Source organism: Alnus glutinosa, chromosome 14 (genome assembly GCF_958979055.1).
Source record: "Alnus glutinosa chromosome 14, dhAlnGlut1.1, whole genome shotgun sequence".
Lineage (NCBI taxonomy): Eukaryota > Viridiplantae > Streptophyta > Magnoliopsida > Fagales > Betulaceae > Alnus > Alnus glutinosa.
In genome coordinates, this window is record NC_084899.1 from 21,262,773 (window position 1) to 21,280,705 (window position 17,933).

Here is a 17,933-nt window from a genome sequence, read left to right on the forward strand (position 1 = left end):
AACAAAGTCTCTCTTTACTCGCTCGCAGCTCGCAGAACCCAACCTCCTCCCATTTTCTGAAATTACATACCATTTTCGCTTGTGTTTTTGGGTTTCTCTCTCGCACACTCTGTCTCTCTCTCTCTCTCTTTCTACTCTTTGGGTCTCCCTGGCTTCAGGTACGGTCTTTTGGGTTTTTCTCTTTGAATCGTTTCTATTATTTGCTTTTGGATTTTGATTTCGTTAGGTTTAGGGTTTTTTGTTTTAATGTTTATTGTTTTCTCTAAGGATTTTGGTTTTCCTGTTTGAGGTTAGCTTGTGAGTTGTGATGTTCATCTTGTTTCGCATGCAAGGTTTTTCTTGGGTTTTCTCCTTTTCCTTTTTGTGTTCAGGCTGACTGTTTTCTCATGCTAGGTTTTTTTTTTTTTTTTTTTTTTTTTTTTTTTTTTCCGATTTTGCTTTCTCCGTTTAGTTTTTAGTCTTTTTGGGTTTATGCGATTGATTTTACAATCTGGGTTTGCTTCGATTTGAACTGAATTGGGAAGTTTTTATTTATTTATTTCTACTACTTGGTTTGGAGGTTTAATTGTAGGCGATTTGGATTTTGAGTTGTTTCTGATAAATTATCTGTTTTATATGCCTCTTGCGTGTTAATAGTCTGGGTCTTCTTTGATTTAGTGAAAGATGTATTGCTTCGTTCCTTCCTTTCTACCATAGTTCCAAGTCCCTTTATTTTTAGTCCTATCAGGGGTTTCTTCGATTGAAAAAAAGAAAGAAAAAGAAATCATATTTTGATTTGTTGGTTGATTTACGGTCATATTTAGTTTCTGGTGTCTGTTTTTGGGGTTCTTTTGGGTTGCGTGCTTAATAATGCTGATAACAGGGTATCAGTGCGCACCAAATGTCTTTGGATCTCTACAAGAAAGATTTGTCAATTTTTCGGTCCGATTTTAGTTTCATGGTTAGTGTGAAGCTCTGGTGCTGGCGGAGGGTCTTGTTTCGACATTGGAGATGACAGATTGCTTTTCATTTGTGGGAAGTATCATTTTAATTGCAGTCTAAAGTAGAGTTAGTTCATTGTTTCTGTGGAAGGGATTTTGGTTACTTGTTGGTTAAGGTACAGGGTATTACGCATTGTCATCTCCGCTGCTCGTGAGGAATTTGTATACTGGGTTTCTGAAGTTATGGGATTGAGGGACATTATTTGGAATTTCTTAATGGCGGAAGGATCTCGGCTGCCTCCTGGGATTCGATTTCGTCCAGAAGATGACGAGCTGGTTGTGCACTATCTAAAGATGAAAGTCATGGGTAAAAGGCCCCGTTTTGAATTGATTTCAGAGGTTGATATATACAAATTTCCCCCTTGGGATCTTCCAGGTACACGGGAAGATTCTTATATATACTCTTTTGTTTACATGATTAGCATATTATGCCTTTTCCGTGTGATTCTTACTAAAATGCGTTTTTTCCTGCATCAGAGAAATCTATTTTGGGAAGTGAGGATTTGAAATGGTACTTCTTTTGTCCATTGAAGAAAAAATATTCAACTGGGGATAGAATGAATCGCACTGCTGAATGTGGGTTCTGGAAAGTCACCGGAAACGATAGACCTGTTCATCTCAAAGAAAAATTGGTGGGGCATATAAAAACATTGATTTTCCATGAAGGAAGAGCAAAAGGGGCACGGACAGATTGGGTTTTGCATGAGTACAGACTTGAAGATAAGAATTTGGCCGAGAGATACATTCAGGTAATGCTTGGTTATTTATCAATCTGGGTATATTACTCGTTTGTAGAATCAAAAGGTTTGATATATCATTTGAGTTGGATTTTTCTTGTGTTTGAATTTATTGGGAACAACCTCAAAATTGATTAAAGGAACCACCTGAAAATTTTATTTATTTTTTTAGTGTCTGTAGTACTATAATGTGGGTCCCCATTCGTTTGGGCTGCTGCAAATATAAGGTGTCAATAAGGTTTGTCTTTTTGCCTCTATATTAACACATTCCAGTAGTCTTTTCCCGCATCATCCGGCTAATACATTGTGAATGGTTGAGGAACATAGGAACACAACTCAACAACCATAACTACTTACTAAGGTTCTTGTTGATTGAATTTTATGTTCTGTTGGACTCAGCATAGGTTTGTTATGCGGTAATTCCCTACATCCCATATTATGTGCCAATCTATCCATTTTGTAGATGTTCTTTTTTTCCCCTTCCTAAAATGAATGCATACAATTAATAACTTTTCAAAATTACCCTTGAAAAGTTGCGTTCTTCAAAATTTGGAAACTTCATGAGTGTCATCTTTAAAACTTCATTTTTTGGTGGGATTCAAGAGACCCAGCAATAATGTCTTACCCCTTCCCATAAAAAAAAGGGAGAAAAAGATGAAAATAATTGCGTATCCTTAAAAGGTAGGATTATAATGACAAAGGTGGGTAAATGAAGTTGCTCTGCCTTAGAGGGGTTCCTCGTCTTAACAAAAGAAAAAGAAAAAAGTATTAGTTATGTTTTAGACCTTTTGATGCACTGGCCCTTTTGGCCACATTCTCTGCATATATATATTGACAACCGAGGCATCCGGGGCTTTGCACCGACTAGATCCCTAGAATACCGTGCAAGTTCTTGCATATATAAAACTGGTTGATGTTATTCTGGTGGCTTACTTGAATTCTTTCTCATGATGTTTTTGTCTTGCAGAACAACAAATATGTGCTTTGTGTGATTTTCCAAAAGGACGGCCCAGGCCCAAGAAATGGTGCTCAATACGGAGTACCATATAAGGAGGAAGATTGGAATGATGATGAGGAAGTTGGCGGTGTAGAATCTGGCCCTTATACTGGTTTGTCTACCCCAGCCTATATGCTGCCTAGTAATTGTAACTGTTCAGTTGCTACTGGCACCTTGCAATTGGGTAGCACAGTTTCTGAGTCATGTTTGCCTGAAACCATGCCATCCCGATATGAGGGGATTCCAGCAGTTGGCTGTGTAGAATCTGGCCCTTATGCTGGTTTGTCTACACCAGCCTATCTGCTGCCTAGTAACTGTAACAGTTCAGTTGCTACTGGCACCTTGCAATTGGGTCGCACAGTTTCTGAGTCATGTTTTTCTGAAACCATGCCATCCCACTGTGAGGGGCTTCTGGCAGTTCATGCCAATAATGCTGTTTTCAAGGAATCGGGCGATGGTGATATCCTTTCAACGGTTCTCGGTAATAATGTTGTTTCAAAGGAGCAGCATCAAAATTTTGGTGATGATGATATTCCTTCAATGATTGCATGCTTCACAGAGGACAATGCTTTGGTTTGGAATGAAGATGACAAATATAAGGTGTGTAACCTTCTTTGCCGTTTTTCTTACTAATATGTTCCTGATATAGTAGCAGCAAGAATTTTAAGTATGGCATATTTTCTAACTTTCTTTGTTCATCTTAGACTTACCGAGAGTTTTGCACATTGTTCACTTACCCGATCTAGTACATATGTTTTTCAATGTGATAGTTACAATAAGTATCGGTCATTTCCTATTAGAGTTTCTAAACTTCACAGTGAATTGCAATTTGGGTAGCTGGATGTAACGAGCCACATTTGCACTATCACTTCAAAATAACAAGTCAAGTTACATTTTGAGCTTTTTAGAATCGCTTATAAAGTCCAATCTCATCTGGTAAGGAACTAATGTGGGACTTAAGACCGATGAACTTATTTAGAACTAACTTTCTGGAATGTCACAATCCCTTCCATTCAAATTCCTGACGTCCTCATCAGGGCCCATATCATTAGTGCTTCAGCGTCACATGGTGTTACTAATCTGGCTTTGCTACATCTGGGCTCATGTTACGAGTGCTTCAGCGTCACATGGTGTTACTAATTTGGCTCTTATAATAGCAGCATGAATTTTAAGTATGGCATATTTTCTAACATTCTTTGTCCATCTCAGACTTACTGAGAGTTTTGCACATTGTTCACTTATCTGATCTACTACATTTATGTTTTTCAATTTGATAGTTACAATAAGTCGGTCATTTCCTATTATAGAGTTTCTAAAATTCACTAGTGAATTGCGATTTTGGTAGCTGGATGTAACGATCTACATCTGCACTATCACTCCAAAATCACTAGTCAAGTTACATTTAGAGCTTCATAGAATCGCTTATAAAGCTCAATCTCACCTAGTAAGGAATCAATGTGGAACTTAAGACCCATGAGCTTCTTAAGGACTAACTTTATGGAGTGTCATAATTCCTCCACTCAAATTCGTGACGTTCTTATCAAGGCCTATGCCTGTAGTGCTTCAGCGTCACATGGTGTTACTAATTTGGCTTTGCTACCATTGTTAACGATTGAGGAAAAGTGATAGCCACATCTTCAATATTACTCCTAGAAGAATTGTGATACTCAGGAAAGTTAGTCCTAAAAGAGTTTATGGGTGCCAAGTCTCACATTGAAGTTTATAAGTGATTATAGGAGGTTCCAAATGTAATTTGACTAGTCTTTTTAGAGTGATAGTACATATGTGGTCATGGTTTTTCTTGAATCGTCACAAATGGTATCAGAACAATTAATAACTGGAGCATTGTATAACATGGCCTTGATGATGATGTGTTCTCATTTTTCTCTAACTTCACAGCCTTTGTTAATTGTTGGTGTTTGAATTTTGGTTTGAGAAATGCTACACTCTCGCTCCCACACTCATAAGTGCATACTCCCAATAAAATCGCATTAAAAAATACCATTAGATTTTGGATGAATCACTATTGAATTTTGAATCTAATGGTGATTTTTAGTGCCACGTCAGTGAGTGTGCACTTGTTAATTTTCACATTTTTATTGTAAGACAGAATAAACAGTAGTAATAACTTTTAGTAATAAACATCTAGAACTAGGAAACAGGAAAGAGCAAAATACAGTGCGATTCAACTAGTAATTCTTTATAATTAATCCAAATCAACTAAAATTATTTATTTTAAAAGGAAAGTTAAACCACTAAAAGCAAGAAATGTACATAGCCTATATTTTTCCCATCTGAAAATTTAACTTCTTCACCCACTGTGTGTCTTATCATTAGTGTCATAGACTTAAAAATTTCATAATGTGTTTTCTTGATTATTGTACTATTTTCTTTTGCTTGCAGATGTTCTTTGAAGTTGTAATCGATACACTAATGCATAATTTGTTTACATATTTGCAGAATCCCGGTCATGGTGGAAGTGATATTGATGCTGCACTTGATCCTGATATTTTCAAAGACTTGGAAGATCTGTCTGATTCTGGCCTTTATTTTGAAATGAATGATCTCGATAAGCCGCTGGATAATTCTTCTGCATTTCCACCATAAAATTCTGTTAGCAAGTGTTCTTGAAAACAAACGTATCGTGTGATGGATTTAATTTTCTTCTACATGAACTTTAATTTGCTCTATTTCACATGTAATAATCTGCCAGATTTGCCTTGGCTTATTTGCTCTCTATTAATTTACTAGATGTTCCCTTCCCAAAAAAAAAAAAAAACCAATTACTAGATTCTTGTCTTATTACACTGTAAATAGGTCTTCAGTGTTCATAAATTTCGCTCAAAATTTCACTATAATTTTCTTCAGGTTGTATTTCTCTTTTTAAGCCTTTTTTCTACATGGTGTTTCAGATGTTGCGTTAGAATCCATTAAATCGTCTTTAGCTTGTTTGCTCTATATTAATTTTACCAAATTGTCTTATTTGTTTTTGTAGTACCATGTTGTATTACACACTATATAAACAGGTCTTCTCACATTATACACATTATTTTCCATATTCAGACATTGGAAAACATGTTTTAGACGATATATATTCAAACAGGTTTTCAAAAGTGGTCCTCTCCACTCTCCATGTTGAATTTGACCAGAAAAAAATTAAAAAATTAAAAAAAAAAAAAAAAAAAATGTGGACCCCTTCCATTAACCTTCTTTTTAAAATAACCTGTAAAACACTTTCCAAAAAATTATACACCACGTTTTTTAGTTTCAAAAAATTAAACACAACATGTTGTAGAAAACTTTCTCATGCCTTTTATTAGGAATATTTTGAAAACATTTGTTCACTTTTTATTTGTTTGTTTATTTATTTATATTTTTATGTATGGAGATTGGTCTTTACCAGTGGAGGTCACCTTCTCATTGGAGGTTGGTCTCCACCCCCACCGGCCCCATTTCTTTGGTGGATCTACCCTTCGTTCTTCTCATTTAGGGGGTGGGGGAGGAGGAAGGGACATACCTCTTCCCCCTCTGGGAAGAGGTGGATCTCTACCCCCATTGGCTACCTTTCTTTGGTGGATCTACCCTTGTGTTGTTCTCAACTTCCCCCCCCCCCCCCCCAACGAGAAGAGGTGATGTCCGTCACCTCTAGGTAGTGTATATATATTTTCCTACCCCCATTCTCACTTTTCTTTTCTATTTGGCTCTACGTCGTAGTCCTAACCCGAAGTCTCATTTTTTTCTCAATTTCTTTTTCTCTTTGGTTTGTTTGAATATCTTCTTCAATCTTCATACTTATATTAGTTCTTCGTCCGTCTTTAGTGGAAGATGAAGAACAAATCTTCGTCTTCGTTCCAACATGTAGAATCTCTTTTCTCAACCTCTTATTTTTTTTGTCTTAAATTTGTTTGGGCTAGAAATTACCTTTGTTGAAGGTAGAATCAGAGGTTTTCCGACTCTTTTGACTTGGGTAGAGTTGGATGCCGGAAGACCCATTTCCAATTATGACAAAGTTGGTACCCAATCCTAACATGTGAATTCATGTTACAGCCAATTGCTAATTGATGTGTTGTACAACTGATGGCTCAACCTGTTATAAAATTACAATTTTACCTCAAAGTAAAAAATAAATAAAAATAAATTAAAAAAAAGGGTCACCCCTTACTCAATGAGCGGTTGGGTAAGGGGCAACCACCCCTAAGAGAGGGGCGGCCGATAGGCCCTTGTATGATGAGGGGATGGTGAAAGGAGACCTCTCTTTTTTTTTCTTTTTTCTTTTTCTGTTTCTTTTTTTTTTTTTAAAAAAAAAAAATGGGGGTAAAATTATAATTTTACAATAGATTTGAGTCATTATCTATGCCTCGTATTGCAACATGAATATGTACATCTAACATTTTTTGTCAAACGGTTGACAATATAAATCACTTTGAACAAATAACTTACGCCAAGAATCTCTAAGATATTTTTAGTACTCCAAAACTCAAATTGGTACGATAAAACTACAAACCACATGTAAATTTCTTAAAAAAAATAAATAATAAAAATTATATTCTAGTGTGGGCAAACCACATTGCGATGGTAATGGTTTGAAGTAGGAGTCAAATGTGAGTTTTGTTCTTTGGGTTTTGGTTTGGGCCGGATCAACAACCCTAACCCAATCCAATTTAGGAAATGGCACGCTGCTCTCAAGAGGATAGTCTTGGGCCAGCGCAATGCCACTAATGAAGTCCAACAACTACTTTTGATACGACTTTAAACATCGCAATGCAAAGCAATAATACACAAGTGGAACTTAATTAGATACAGAAGTCGTGCTTCTACTAATCCCCTTTTAATTAGCGAGTTAGCACCGAGAAGTTTGACCCGTATAATTAAATGAGTCGAGTTATGATTGACTTCTATAATTTTATATCTATGTCTCGACACGATTCGAATTCGATACTTGAACACGAATTATCACTCCTACTTCCAATGCAGCTAAGCCGAGGGTAAACAAGTATGTACTCAGTTGGCTGGACTAGATTTTTGCCCTAAAATATTTAATTAAAAAAGAACATAAAAAGCACTCCAATTTGGGTCATCTGAAATGCTATTGGAGAGGAGGTCTATTCCGAACTCAAAATCAAATGAATATATATAGTATTGTCCAAAGTAAAAGATTATGTGCGGAATGAGATACCCACTAGTGTTTCTACAAGCTTGTTTACAGTACCATTACTTGTTTTGGGATTTGGATTAAGTCAAATACCACTGACTTTGAATTTTTGTCATCCAAAAAGGTGGAGGGGGGGGGGGGGGGGGGGGGGGGGGGGGGGCAATGTGACAAATTCGAATCCGGTGCTATATATAATTGAGTGCAATATCTCTAATTTGGACTACTTGTTTAAAATCAATAGTCTAAATTGTAACGGTATAAGAGAGATCTAGAGAAAAAAATGACTCGCAAGTCATTGGAGTGGTAATGGGAGGTGGCCAAGGCACCATTTTGTCATTGGGATAATTTGACTATTCGTAAATGTTGGGTGGCAGAATCATAAGACATAACAGGTCATTTAGCAACTCCAAACCAACCATTATAAATGGTTGAACTATTCATTTGACCACTAAGAGTGGTTTGATCACCTTTAAACCGGTCATTGGAGTGATTCGTAATTATAGGTTACCACAATAACTTTCCATGAATTTTTTTTACCACATGGAGTGATTCGTAATTTAGGCCAACTCTAAAAACCAGTGGTGCAATTATCCCAATAATGACTTGCTTCGGTTTGGAAAATGTGAGCCCCAAGCACTCACAATGGGCTCCAAACTTACATTGGGCAAACGTATATTGGTGTATAGAATTCTGAAACTCCAATAATAAGAAAAGAAAAAAAAAAAAAAAAAACATAATTGGAAGCGGAAGTAATATATGCATTTCCTAAAACGAAAGAGTTTCTCTTGAATTCTTGCCTGTGTCCCGTTTGTTTATGTGTGAAATATATTGTCAGAAAATATTTTTAAATTGAATTTTTTTTTTTTTTTTTTTTTTTGAAAAAATGGTATTTTTTACCGTTTGTTTGCAGCTCTAAAAATGGTTCAAAAAAAAATATTTTCTGACATTTGTCTTGTATGAAAAATTGCCAAATATTTCTTATATTTTTATATAATATGAGAAGTTACGAAGAAGAGAGAGACAGTACGAAGGAGCTGTGAATGAATAGAAGGCTTTCAAGTGGGATTGAAATCCAATGCAATTTGGACAGACAATTATGAGAGAGATCTTATAGGACTCACTTACCTAAACTAGTACTGTTTAGGCAGCTCGAGACATGCTCAGGTAGGTAGGCCTCGTAAGGGACCCTCCTACAATTGCGCGTCTTGAGTGTGGAAGAATCGTAAACCATTTACGCCTCGTAAATATTATTTTTCTTTGTCAACTAAAAATATTTAATTTAAGTTAATCAATATTTTATACCACATCAAACACTTAAAATTAGAATGAAAACTGATGATACAGTGCTGGCCTCTCCAATTCTGTAATATAATTCAGATTCAACGCAGCTGGTCCATGCAGTCCCAACCGAATACTTTAGTTACCAAAAGAAGAAAAAAATAAAATAAAGTAAAATCATCCTTTCTTGATTCATAGTTTTAATTAAGAGAAATTAACAAATTAGAGGTTATTTCACAAATAATGATCTTAATTAGGCTCTAATGGAAAATGAACATTTCTCCCATGAATGGCAAAGGGAATATCTTCAAATGGAAGTAAGAAAGGAGAGATGGAAGAAGATCCAGAGCATTAGGATCCTTTATATTTAATATGGTAACTCCCACCGGCCATAATATTCTTAATATTCTTAATAATTATTTTTTAATTAAATGGGCCGGCCACATCCACTTCAACATTTACTACTTTTAGTAATAGGGATTAGGATTAATTTTAAGAACCGTTCAAGAGAGTTATTATGAGAAATCTGGAATATATGGAATTAAGGTCAAATCCTCTTAATTATTACAAAAGGAAATGTAGAGTATATATTCCAAGTTTATGTAATAGTAACATTCAAAAAGACCCATGATTTAATTGTTACCATCCATTCAATTTTTTTTCTTTTTCTTTTTCTCTAAATGCAATGGATTAAAAATAAACTCTAAACAAAAATTGGATGTATTTTTAATCAAGGGTAAATTAACTATGTTTTTTTCATCATAAACTTATAGGATCATTTATAATATATTTCCTAAAATTTGAATTTTAAGCAATTAATTATTAATTAATCCCCTTGACCATGGGTTTGGTTGCAATGTCGCAAGACTTTCATAACTATTAATTGTCATATATATATATATATAAACCTTAATTTATATATATGCTTACACATGATTATAGAGAAACTAAAAAAGAAAAAAGAAAAAAATAGGTCATCAATAGCTATCTGGATTAATCTCATGCATGCGTTGCGGTTATCATTCATCAATTAATATGTATGACAGATTTTAGAGATAAACACAAGATAAGCATGTAAATTTTAAATGTTAAATATAATGAAAATTAGAGAAATATTAATGATAGAAATATTACAATTGATTCAACAGTAGTTTAAACGATTGATTGCTTATGAGAAAATATAATTTACTCTAAAATTAATCCATTTATAAGAACAAAGATTCTGCATGCGTTCAAACTTTGTTTCCGTCAATTCGTCCACCGTTTCGGTTAAATATTCTGTCAAATTTGGTAATTTTAATTTCTTTGTGGAGTGACGCGCAGTTGGTTTGTAGGCAGAGAATCGCTGTGGCTTCCAGCCAAAGTTCTGACTCCACTTGCAAAAACTTGAGTGTCGATGATGCAACAAAGTCATGCATGCAGGGTCTGGGAATGGCCGACGCTCTGGATGATCACCCCACCATTCACAAACCAAACAAAAATCCTCTGATGCATTGAGTACTACTGCACTGCCCCATGCAAAAACAAGATAAATCAAATTATGGGTGAGGCGATTTCACATGGCAAAAGCGTGTTTTAAATAAAATCTGAAAAAGTGTTTCATTTAAGATTGTGCTCGACAAAGAAACGCACATTTTCAAGGCTAAATCGTAATTTTATTAAACGTTAATTAAAGTTGCTATTCTTTTAAACCATACGTTTTGAAACGACTAAACAAATTGCGAAACTAAACATACCCATCAACCCCAAAAAAAAAAAAAAAAAAAAAAATGTAAAAAAGAAAAAGAGGAGGGACCCATGAGCAATTTACCCCTTTTGCCCATAGTTTACATACATGTATCCAAGAAGGTTATAAAAGGCCAAATATAGTCACTAAATTGGACCATTCCCACACCCACCCACTAGTGCACAAAAAGAAGAAGAACTAATGCATCCTCTATTTGCTGTAGTCCTTCTGACCTTGCATATAACCATGGCCACCGCAGCCCAACTCCGGCCAGATTTCTACCTGGAAACGTGCCCGGAAGCTGAATTCATCGTCCGGGATGTCATGAAGAAGGCCCTGATTAGAGAACCCAGAAGCGTTGCGTCGGTCATGCGCTTCCAATTCCACGATTGCTTTGTTAATGTAACTACTGTTCAGAGCTAGCTAGCTAGCTAGCTAACTCTCTCTGTTTTCGTGTTTGGTTCTTTTCATTTCGTGTGCAAAGAATCTCATGAATCTTCAATATTTCCCTTCTTAGCTTAATTACGAAATTGAGATGATTTTTATATATGCTAACGACACGCTCCATATAAAAGGGCTGCGACGCTTCTATGCTGCTGGACGACACGCCGACCATGCTCGGAGAAAAAGAAGCCCTTTCGAATGTAAATTCTCTGAGATCCTTCGAGGTCATCGATGGTGTCAAGGAGGCCTTAGAGAGGGCCTGCCCCGGAGTTGTTTCATGCGCGGATATCATAATTATGGCTGCCAGAGATGCCGTTGCGCTGGTATGTATTCAGTATTTTATCTTCTCGGCATATGAAGTTGCGTAGGGGATATTATTTTTTTTATCATTCATTGAGGGTCTTCTGGCTTTTAGCCACTGAGGTTTGTCGCCGAATTCTCGGCCAAATAGACCCTTTTTGTCAAACTTTTGTCAAGTTGCTTGCTCCATTAATTGCAGCTGGCCTTATAGTATTCACCTCAAAATCATTTTAGCCCTATCCAAAGCTAAAAGACAGCGACATAATCAGATACTCCCGAAGAAGAGTGTACTTTATTTTAGCTTGCTGCTGATGGGGGCACGCTGCACACGCGTTGGGTGTGATGAAGCTAGCCCTTCTTTTGCCTCTAAAGTCTAGAGGGAAAATATCTTTCTGCACATATATTTTGGGGTGTCGATTATTATATACTTGTTGTGTCGGGTTTAACTCATATCGAGGTTATACCATTCGAAACTATTTAGATTAATTATAATTCGATCCATTTAATTAAATTGGTGTCAAACTTCTCAATCATAACTGTTAATTTCGTATTGAGTTTGCCGGTCGTATCGAAATTGTCAATCCTATTACTGTTGCATATCAGGTTTGAGTCGTGTCAAAGCCTAATCCTATTAATTTAATTAAACGGATCATACCGCTCAAACCTAACCTTTTATTTCCAAATTAAATTTGTGTTCGATTTACAGATCGTGCAATCAAAAATTAACTAAAAATTGCACGATTGGAGCGGAAGTAATTTTTTTTTTTTATTTGAGGTATGCTAAACTCTTTTCTTTATGATGGTATCAACAGTTTATTTCATAGTTTTTCTATTAATATTTTTTTTCTTTTATATATGCTGCCCCATTTTGCCTTTTAGACTGTTAATTTTTAATCGTAGGACCCTTGAGAGATGTGTAAAAGTTATTATACACAGGACTAGACTTGTAAAATTTTGGTATATATATAGGATGAATTTTGCTAAATGGTTGAAGTTTGGATATATATACTCTCATAGGAAGGCTAACTATATATTCTTCCCACTATATTTTCATATGTGCTTTGCACGTGTGTTAATCACTTAAAACACGTCGTATGAACGGATAAGAAATTGATAGAAAAATTTAGTGTGACCGGTAGCATTGCTCTCTTTCAACACAAATATCCATTTTTGTTTGTAATTTTGGTCAAAGTGAAATGATTAATGCATAATGTTTTCTTAAACTAGACTGGAGGGCCTGATTGGGAGGTGAGGCTAGGAAGATTGGACAGCTTAACTGCAAGGCAAGAGGACTCGAATGAAATCATGCCAAGCCCAAGATCCAATGCGAGTCTCCTCATCGACCTCTTTGGCAAATATAATCTCTCTGTCAAAGACCTTGTAGCCCTTTCTGGGACTCATTCCATTGGCCAAGGACGTTGCTTTTCCATCATGTATCGGCTGTATAACCAATCCGGTACAGGCCGGCCGGACCCTGCCATTGAGCCCAAGTTCAGAGAAAAGCTTCAGAAGCTCTGCCCGCCTAATGTGGACCAAAACGTCACCGGAGACCTGGACGCAACTCCCCGTCTATTTGATAACCAATACTTCAAGGACTTGGTCGCCGGGAGAGGGTTTCTGAATTCTGATCAAACACTGTTCACGTTCACACAGACGAGGAAGTTTGTGGAGCTGTTTAGCAAAGACGAGACTGCTTTTTTCAAGGCCTTGGTGGAGGGAATGTTGAAGATGGGTGATTTGCAATCCAACCGTCCAGGAGAGATCAGAAGGAACTGTAGGGCGGTTAATGGCCGACATGTTAACACCGTGTGGGAGTCTTGACAAATTAAAGGGGCCATTGACCGATTAAAAAGGCTACATATTATAAATTGATGTGATGGGTTACTAATATAATCTAAGTATCTTTAAAAAAAAATAATTGATGTGATGGTTTTTGTTGGAGACTATTGGAAAACTAATACAGTGATATAAACATTACAAAGAAATTTCTCCTCCTTGTTCCTTGAGACTTTGTTTTGTCTTTTCTTTTCTTTTCTTTTTTTTCTTTTTTTTTTTTTAAAAAAATATTGATTAAATTAACCTGGTACTTATTCGAATTATGTCTCCCTCATTTTAATTAAATATTATACGTGTTGAGCACCACCTATTAAAATGGAATTTAAGCTCACACGCGAAGGTAAATATTAAAGTATTGAGCACTGAATAATTAAATTAACCTATTTATATTAACTTAACCTTTTGAAATAAGTAGTAATTTAACATTTTAGCATCTTTGAAGCACGAGAGCATTCCTAGTAGCCTCATCAAAATAGCTTTTTAGTTATTTTGGTAAGCTAATTTGATGAAAACATTAAAAAATTACTCATAGCAGCCTCACTATTTTAACCAAAAAGTTTTGATGAGTGAAATTACTCACCAATTCTGATGAGTAATATTCACTTACTAATTTTGTTTCACATTTCTCTCTCACATGATCAGCACACTTTTTTCCTTTTTTCTCCCATCTCCCATCTCTCTCACACAATAATATCCTTATTTCATGTACATGAAGATTTTTTGTAAAAAGATTAAATAGAGAAAGAATAAAAAAAAATATAAAAAAAATTATTTAAATGGAATAGTGATAGTGAATAGTTAAAATGGTGAGACTGCTGGGAGAATTTTTAAAAAATGGCTCACCAAAATAGCTAAAAACCACTTTTAGCTATTCTGGTGAGCCATTTTTTTAAAGCAACCCCAACAGCCTCACCATTTTAACAATTTTCTATCACTATTCCATTTAAATAATATTTTTTCATATTTTTTTTATTCTTTCTCTATTTAATTTTTTTGAATTTATTTATGTTATTTGTTAATATTTTTGTTTTGATAAAAATAAAAATAAAAGAGATAAAACCCTTAGATTTTTTTTTTATAATTGTTGCCCACAATCTCTCTGTATCTCTCTTTTTCTAATTGCATCCTTCAAAAAACAAAAATCTACGTTATATGAAATGTTTTAATTTTATTTTTGTATTTTTAATAAATAGTTCAAATATTATTAACAGTGATGGTGGTGATGGTATTTAGTTGATATTTAAGGTTAAAAGTTTAATTAAATTGGTACCTAATATTTGTGAGAGTTGGGAGAAGAAATGGGAAAAAGAAAGGAAAAAAGTGGTGATGTGCTGATCGGTGTGAGAAAAAAATAAAAATAAAAAATAAAAAAGAAAAGAAAAGAAAAGAGAAATGACAATTTTTTATTATTTTTTAATGATTTGGTGAGTGAATAGTACTCATCAAAATTGGTGATTAAATACTGTCACTCACCAAATTTTTTTGGTTAAATTGGTGAAGCTGCTAGGAAAGGTTTTTGTACATTTTCACCAAATTAGCTCATCAAAATAGCTAAAATGCTCGATCTTAATATAGTTTTGTTTCCAAACTTTTGAACAACATCATATTTCAGCTTAGAAGTAGGAAAACGGTCAATCAATCTGAGATTTAATTAAATGGGTTGGATTAGAGTTGATTTATATTATCTTATACTTATGCCTCGATAGAATTCAAACCCAACACGCGAACACGAACTACCGCCCCTAGTCTAAGTGTCTCATACTGCCCGAAACATCCAGTATCCATGCCCTTCTCTATCATTTTTGGTCCAAATTCCACAAAATGAAGACAAAATTTCCTCATCGTTGAAGGTTCTAGTTGCAAGTAGAATTTGAAGAGCATTCATTGCACTAGAAAGCCAAGTGCAAGAATATATACATAATATGTAATGGAAACAGGAATATTCTTTACATTAGGAATTCACAAAAGCCGATATTCATGATAGAAGTATCCTTTGTCCCAAGGAAAGGACGTTCCAGTTGCCTTGCTTTTTACTCGTTTATCAAAATCAGATACTGAAAAATGCCAAGATTTCAGAGGCAGAAACGAAGACATGCATCTTTGGATGTTTCACATAATTCTTAGGGAAATTAAAACCACTTTAACGTGTCACCAGGCAAAGGAGAGAGAGAGAGAGAGAGGTTATATATATATATATATATACTCTGGTGGTCCACTCGTTACTCTTATTGAGTAATTGACTGCTCGAAGAAGATGAGCAGAGACTATGACAGGTGCCATGGCCCCGGCCCTGACTCTATCACAATTGACGAGTGCCATGCCACTTGTATGAGTATGACCTTAGCGTAGATTGATATTTTCCGATCCAAATGATATTTAGTGGACTAATATATATATGGCTGTCATTTAACTTGATGATGTAGCAGTGAAAATAACATTATTATTATGTAATACATGAATCTAACACGAATAATTCTAATTATAAAAAAAATGTGTTTGGTATCATTTTCTTGCACATGTTTTTTGTAAATTCATCATTGAATTTGTAGAATCTAAATTCAATTGTGAATCGATTTGCACATCTTTTGTACAGAGATGGACAAGAATGAAACCAAACATTTCTCAATTTTAAATACTTAACTCTCATCCCATTTGCTGACGTGGGAATGCTCATCAGCCCTTTAATTTTTTATTTATTTTTAATTAAGGCTGATCCTGATTGATGGGCACTGCCACATCAATCAGTGAGATAAGAGTTGAGTATATAATATTGCTCATGATCTAACACACCGTTGAGTTCTTAAATTATTAAAAAGAGAATAACAACTCCGGTATACAAAATTTTCTTACAACTGATTTTTTTTTTTTTAATTTAATCAATTAAACTGACATATGTTTTTTAAAGGATATAAAATTTTTCTTCCAAATTGAGTCAGAAAATATTCTTCTAATTTAATAGAATTTATTCTTAGAGCAATTGAAAATGTAGTGAGAATAAAGTGTTCTAAGTATAAATATCGCTACGAATGAGTTTGCATGGGCGGCTGCACTAAGGAATGGGTTTCGGGTGGGAGATTGCTTTTGCGCTAGTGATGCACCAAGGCTTTCGGCCCTAAAAAGATAAGATAATTGTGTCTTTCAAAAGTTTGAAAGTGAAGGTTGACTTAGATGGCATTTGGCCTGCGATTCCGTACTCTTTGCTTACGTATTTTATCAAGCGTTTAACTACATTTTAAAAAAAAAAATGCATGCGTTTTCAAATTATTATATTTTTAAACCGTTAATCCAAATAGACACTCATAATAACTCACCTCTAAAAATACGATGTTTTTTGTTTTTAGATTTCTTGAACCAGACTTTTTAAGAAGACACTCATCTTAACATTATTCTCGTATAAGTACGCTTAATTGAATTGAAGAGTTCTCATAAATTCATAATAATCATGATCTTAAAACAAGTTATATAAAAAATAGTACGAATATAAATATAAACACATCTTAATTCTCGTACTTAGACAAGGAAGCACGTCACAATCATCTCTCTGTCGAAAATAGTGCTGCTAATCTGACTAATGAAGAACGTCACAATCATCCCTGTCGAAAATAGTGTTGCTAATCTGACTAACTAGTCTGCAACCTCAATGGTTGCTTACTAAAAGTAAAAGAATTGGGCTTCGGGGTTGTATTTTAATTTGCAAAAGCGTTGACCAGAGAAAAAGAAATGGCAAAAGAGCGAATGGTTCCAATTCCAAATGCTCCGATCCCATGCTTGGCACCAAAAGCCATGTCTCTGCAACTTGAGTGGTGCTTTTCGAACAACCATAGATTACATCCTATTTTCATCAGAGTTTGGTTTGTTTCATCGGCATTGCCAAAACATGGCATCAACGTCTCATTTCTTCCTTGGGAAAAGTGTGGCTGCTGTTACAGAAAATAGATGGTAATGGATATCCAGGGAGGAATTCCAGTGAAGAGTTTAGAGTCGATGTGGTGAGCACTTGTGAAAATGTAGAGTCGTAAGGATGACACCAATTACTTCATATCAGAAACTTTCCCACTTTTTAAAAATGATCGCAGAGTCGTTTTGCACTAGAATCTCAGTCCAATATTCAAGTAGATTCTGAGACCACAGAATCGCAAACATTAATGACTTCTCGTACTTTCTTGTGCCGACAGATCGTTGCTTTTTTACCAGCTTGTTTACTTTGAAAATTTCATGTTAAGAAGCTTTTAATCCTCCAAATTAACCAACAAAATTAGCATTCTATGTCATTACTGTAAGAATACAAAGCTATGATACATTTAAAAACACAATCTAGCAAAGATATGAAAATAAGAAAGAGAGACACATAGATTTAAGGTGGTTCAACTTATAGCCTACGTCTATATGTCAAAGCCTTTTATTAGTTACATCTTTCTTTGATTTATTTTATTGTATGCAAGACTTTATTTATAGAGATAATGGTCTAAACGTTATAAGTCTC

The 17,933-nt window shown here is 35.0% G+C and overlaps 2 protein-coding genes across 2 annotated transcripts; both read left to right on the forward strand.

Annotated features, from left to right (window-relative positions):
• LOC133857355 (NAC domain-containing protein 82-like) lies at window positions 1-5,615 on the forward strand. The gene is made up of 5 exons (XM_062292596.1): window positions 1-158; window positions 863-1,356; window positions 1,458-1,729; window positions 2,685-3,314; window positions 5,175-5,615. Exons 2-5 carry the CDS (start codon window positions 1,164-1,166, stop codon window positions 5,319-5,321), a joined length of 1,242 nt encoding a protein of 413 aa, XP_062148580.1. The 5' UTR covers window positions 1-158; window positions 863-1,163; the 3' UTR covers window positions 5,322-5,615.
• A 5,410-nt stretch (window positions 5,616-11,025) lies between these two features.
• LOC133856470 (peroxidase 17) lies at window positions 11,026-13,610 on the forward strand. Its single transcript, XM_062291503.1, has 3 exons — window positions 11,026-11,272; window positions 11,446-11,637; window positions 12,842-13,610. The coding sequence occupies exons 1-3, from the start codon at window positions 11,072-11,074 to the stop codon at window positions 13,433-13,435; spliced, it is 987 nt and encodes a 328-aa protein (XP_062147487.1). The 5' UTR covers window positions 11,026-11,071; the 3' UTR covers window positions 13,436-13,610.
• Window positions 13,611-17,933: the final 4,323 nt, after the last annotated feature.